General features: G+C 42.1%; 1 protein-coding gene across 2 annotated transcripts in view; it reads left to right on the forward strand.

The window, feature by feature from the left end:
* Positions 1-5,000, forward strand: part of susd1 (sushi domain containing 1) — a 10,860-nt gene that overhangs the window by 3,216 nt on the left and 2,644 nt on the right. For both annotated transcript variants that reach the window (XM_083527154.1, XM_083527155.1), the window contains 9 exons: positions 1-169; positions 2,088-2,267; positions 2,539-2,718; positions 3,090-3,269; positions 3,422-3,601; positions 3,697-3,879; positions 3,985-4,149; positions 4,335-4,432; positions 4,524-4,710. The exon at positions 1-169 is cut by the window's left edge and continues 11 nt beyond it. In XM_083527154.1, coding sequence (XP_083383280.1) covers positions 1-169; positions 2,088-2,267; positions 2,539-2,718; positions 3,090-3,269; positions 3,422-3,601; positions 3,697-3,879; positions 3,985-4,149; positions 4,335-4,432; positions 4,524-4,710 — 1,522 coding nt within the window. The remainder of the gene's footprint in view (positions 170-2,087; positions 2,268-2,538; positions 2,719-3,089; positions 3,270-3,421; positions 3,602-3,696; positions 3,880-3,984; positions 4,150-4,334; positions 4,433-4,523; positions 4,711-5,000) is intronic.

Below are 5,000 nucleotides of genomic sequence, written 5' to 3' on the forward strand. Positions count from 1 at the left end.
TCTGAGCCCCCTGTGCTGCCCCACACAGGTCGGGTGTGGGACGGCGGCCTGCGTGTTAACAGCTCTGTACTTTATTACTGTAAAGAAGGATTTATTGCTGCAGAGGGAGAAAATAAATCAGTGTGTTCTCTGAACGGTTCATGGAGCAGAGCTTCTCTGTTATGCAGAGGTAAAATCTCAGTATAATATCAGGGAACGATTTCCAGTAGAACAAAAATTAGTTAAATTATATTTCTAGAAGTATTACATTATTAGATTAGATTAGGGCTGCAACTAATTATTATTTTGATCATCGATTAATTTGGACGATTCATTTTTTCTTCTTCGATTAATTGATAAAAGTTTTATTGGGTGTTTTGCTTATTATAACTATATAAACCCTATATATTTATATATAGCCACTTATTGAGAGGAACTCTTTAATTTAGACATTTTAAAGCATACAGTGCTGCTGGTTGAGGAGTGAATGAGGGATTTCTCCTTTGTTCACTCATGCTGGATTATTTCTTTCTGTAAAAAACAAAAACAGAATTTGAGTATACAAGATGAAGCAATTTGTGTAAATCAACATTTGTATTGTATTTTGCAGATGGCAAATTGACAATCATGCTTTAAAAATCAATATAAAATGTAATACACACTGGTCCCCCGGAACTCCCGGAGTTCCAAAAATCCATGATGGACGCACCCCCGCAGCTCCTATGGTTCCTTAGTGAATTCATCTAGACATTCTGTCACTTTAATACAATCTAGATCTAAAATCACAACAGAACAGATCCGGAACATAGCGAGTCACGACAGAACAGATCCGAAACATAGCGAGTCACGACAGAACAAATCTGAAACATAGCGAGTCACGACAGAACAGATTCGGAACATAGCGAGTCATGACAGAACAGATCCGAAACATAGCAAGTCACGACTGAACAGATCCGGAACATAGCGAGTCACGACAGAACAGATTCACAACAAAGCAAGTCACGACAGAACAGATTCCCAACAAAGCAAGTCACGACAGAACAGATCCGAAACATAGCGAGTCACAAAGTACAGATCCGAAACATAGCGAGTCATGACAGAACAGGTCCGAAACATAGCAAGTCACGACAGAACAGATCCGGAACAAATCGAGTCACGACAGAACAGATCCGGAACATAGCGAGTCATGACAGAACAGATCCACAACAAAGCGAGTCACGACAGAACAGATCCGGAACATAGCGAGTCACGACAAAACAGATCCACAACAAAGCGAGTCACGACAGAACAGATCCGGAACATAGCGAGTCACGACAGAACAGATCTGGAACATAACGAGTCACGACAGAACAGATGCGGAACAAAGCGAGTCACAAAAGAACAGATGCGGAACATAGCGAGTCATGACAGAACAGATCCGGAACATAACGAGTCACGACAGAACAGATGCGGAACATAGCGAGTCATGACAGAACAGATCCGGAACATAACGAGTCACGACAGAACAGATGCGGAACATAGCGAGTCATGACAGAACAGATCCGGAACATAGCGAGTCACGACAGAACAAATACGGAACATAATGAGTCACGACAGAACAGATCTGGAACATAGCGAGTCACGACAGAACAGATACGGAACATAACGAGTCACGACAGAACAGATACGGAACATAACGAGTTACGACAGAACAGATCCAGTGTGACTTCCCGAAGTTTCAAACACACAGTTTACACACTTCAAAATGTAATCACTTCATTCATTCATCCTCTTTTTCAGTTTAACACTTCCAGGTTTACCTCTGTTGCTTGATATTGTTCAGGACGATGTCTGTTACAGATCTGGGTGTTTAATCTTTGTTAGAGTTTCATGGAAGATTTTGTCAGAGCAGAGTTTATTACATTATTACTTTTAGTACTTTCAGACAGACTGCTTTTAAAAAAAAACGTTACAATCTTTTACACAGTTGTATAATTATTATCTTTGTTATGGAGCTCAGTTTACTTAGTATTTTAGTATTTTATTTTAATTACTCTTCCACATTGTTGTATTTTACTTATACGGGCAGAACATGTGTTTTTTGTAAACTATTCCCCCTGTGTGTGCAGAGATACGATGTTCTGAGCCCCCTGTGCTGCCCCACACAGGTCGGGTGTGGGATGGCAGTGTGCGTGTTAACAGCTCTGTGCTTTATTACTGTAAAGAAGGATTTAATGCTGCAGAGGGAGAAAATAAATCAGTGTGTTCTCTGAACGGTTCATGGAGCAGAGCTTCTCTGTTATGCAGAGGTAAAACCAGTAGAACAATATATTTTCAATTTTTATTTCCAGACTTATCACATTATTCACCCTTTAATCTTCCACTATAAACCTTTCAGTGTGTATTTTACAACTATCCAGTGTTGATTGTGTTCCCTCACTGTGTAACAGTTCTGTTGTCCTACAGTGATGTACAATGTGTTACTCACAGTCTCTGTTACACAACGAGCTTTTCATCATCTGTTACACACTGCACTGTTTAACTACAAGCCTTCAACCCTGTCCCACTTTACCCCTGCAGAGATACGGTGCTCTGAGCCCCCTGTGCTGCCCCACACAGGTCGGGTGTGGGACGGCGGCCTGCGTGTTAACAGCTCTGTACTTTATTACTGTAAAGAAGGATTTATTGCTGCAGAGGGAGAAAATAAATCAGTGTGTTCTCTGAACGGTTCATGGAGCAGAGCTTCTCTGTTATGCAGAGGTAAAACCACTGTTTCTGCTGCTTGATTAGTTCAGATTGATGTCTGTATCAAATCCAGGTGTTTTCCACTTGTTCTTGTTTCTGTTTTATTACAGATGTTCTCAGTTCAGGGTTTATTACAAAATTGGCTGCTTAATTATTCAGTGTATAATCAGACACTTTACACACACACACACACACACACACACACACACACACACACACACACACACACACACACACACACACACACACACACACCAGTTATTAGTTATTGTCTTTGCTGAAAAGGTCTCAGTTTTGTCTTTTTTTATCGTCACTCATACACAGTGCTGAGTATTTCTTATACATGTGCTTGAATTTTTTTGTAAACTTTCCCCCTGTGTGTGCAGAGATACGGTGTTCTGAGCCCCCTGTGCTGCCCCACACAGGTCGGGTGTGGGACGGCGGCCTGCGTGTTAACAGCTCTGTACTTTATTTCTGTAAAGAAGGATTTTATGCTGCAGAGGGAGAAAATAAATCAGTGTGTTCTCTGAACGGTTCATGGAGCAGAGCTTCTCTGTTATGCAGAGGTAAATTCACCTCTCTTTCAGAGTTTCCCAGTTCCTCACTGTACTTGTGTTACCCAGAAATACTTGAAGACTCAGTTATTAAGTAAAATAGTTTCTCTCTAATCTCTCTAAATAACAGTCAACATTTCTGTGTGTGTGTGTGTGTTTTACAGAGGTGAAGTGTGGCGTTCCCCCGTCATTTCCTAACGCAGTAATGTTGTGGAACAGAATTAGTAATGTTGGTACAGAAGTGCGTTATCAGTGTGTGGAAGGTTTTTATAACAGCAGACATGAGGATATGTGTGTGTGTACAAGCAGAGGAACATGGAGCCTGCTACACTTCCACTGCCAAGGTAGAATTAACCAATAATATTATTATTATACTGAGTATAAGAACCTGACTGAGGTATAAGTGTGTGTGTGTGTGTGTGTGTGTGTGTGTGTTTAGAGGTGAACTGCAGTGAGCCACGTTCTCTACCTCACACACGGTTAGTGTGGAACGGCAGCTCCACTCTCGGCTCTGTGGCTCTGTATGAGTGTGAAGCTGGATATTGGAGTGTCAGCACAACACAGAGTGTGTCTGTGTGTGGCTCCGACAGCCGGTGGAGTTCTGTACAACTGCACTGTGAAGGTATACACACACACACACACACACACACACACACACACACTACACACAGTGCTAATACACTGTGTACACCAAACGCTTTCTCCATGTTCTTCCTTGCACCTTCAGTGTCATGCGGCCCGATCCCTACACTGCACAATGCAGAGGTTCTCTGGGAAAATGGCACTGTCGCCATCCATCGCTGTGTTGAAGGCTACTACAGACGTACAGGAACTGAAGTATCAGTGTGTGATACCACAGGAACATGGCAGGTGGCCACCATGCACTGCAGAGGTAGAACTTATCGATCGTTCGGTCATGCAATAAATCATCAGACTAAACAGTAACAGTATGGGTTCAGGGTTTTGGAGAAATAGCTGGATAGCTGAGAAGTTAACTGTAATGTGAGTTCTCTAAAAAAAATCTGAGAGCACTGTTTGTTCTGCTCTCTCTGTTTTTCCTGTTATTTTTTGCACCAGAGGTGAAGTTCAGCATCCAGAGTTTGACTGTGTGTAAAGAGAAATGTCTTTGCTGGAGGACTGCTGCTGAAAATCAAGTCTACAAGCAAATATACACTGTAAGTTTAACAATAACACAAAAACACAAACACGGGAGAAATTAATCTCATGTATAAACCAAAAAGTTTTCTGTGCCGCCTGTGAGTGCAGGTGGTGTTTATCGGTGTGAGAGCTTTCGATCCCCTGTTCAGTGATCGTCAGAGGAAAGTGTTCACCTCATCAGCGTTACATCCTTTTGTGTGCTTGAACCTGCAGCCCATCACCAACTACACCATCACTGTGACTGCTGTGGAGACTGGAGACACAGCTATTGTTACTGCTAACACAAGCATCGCCGGTACACACACACACACACACACACACACACACACACACACACACACACACACACACACACACAATCAACCTCAGTAACACTAAAACCTTTTTCTTAAGTTGTAATGTCCTCACAAGGTCCCAACTGTCAGATATTCCTTTCTTTGTGGGGACATCAACATCATATCTAGGAGTGTATCTAGTGACACCACTATACAGAGCAACTTACATTTATCACTTATGTACAATCACTTAACATCTGAGCAGTCAAGGGTCACAGGCCTTGTTCAAGGGTCCAGCACTGATAACTTG

This window comes from Silurus aristotelis, assembly GCF_946808225.1.
Source record: "Silurus aristotelis genome assembly, chromosome: 23".
Lineage (NCBI taxonomy): Eukaryota > Metazoa > Chordata > Actinopteri > Siluriformes > Siluridae > Silurus > Silurus aristotelis.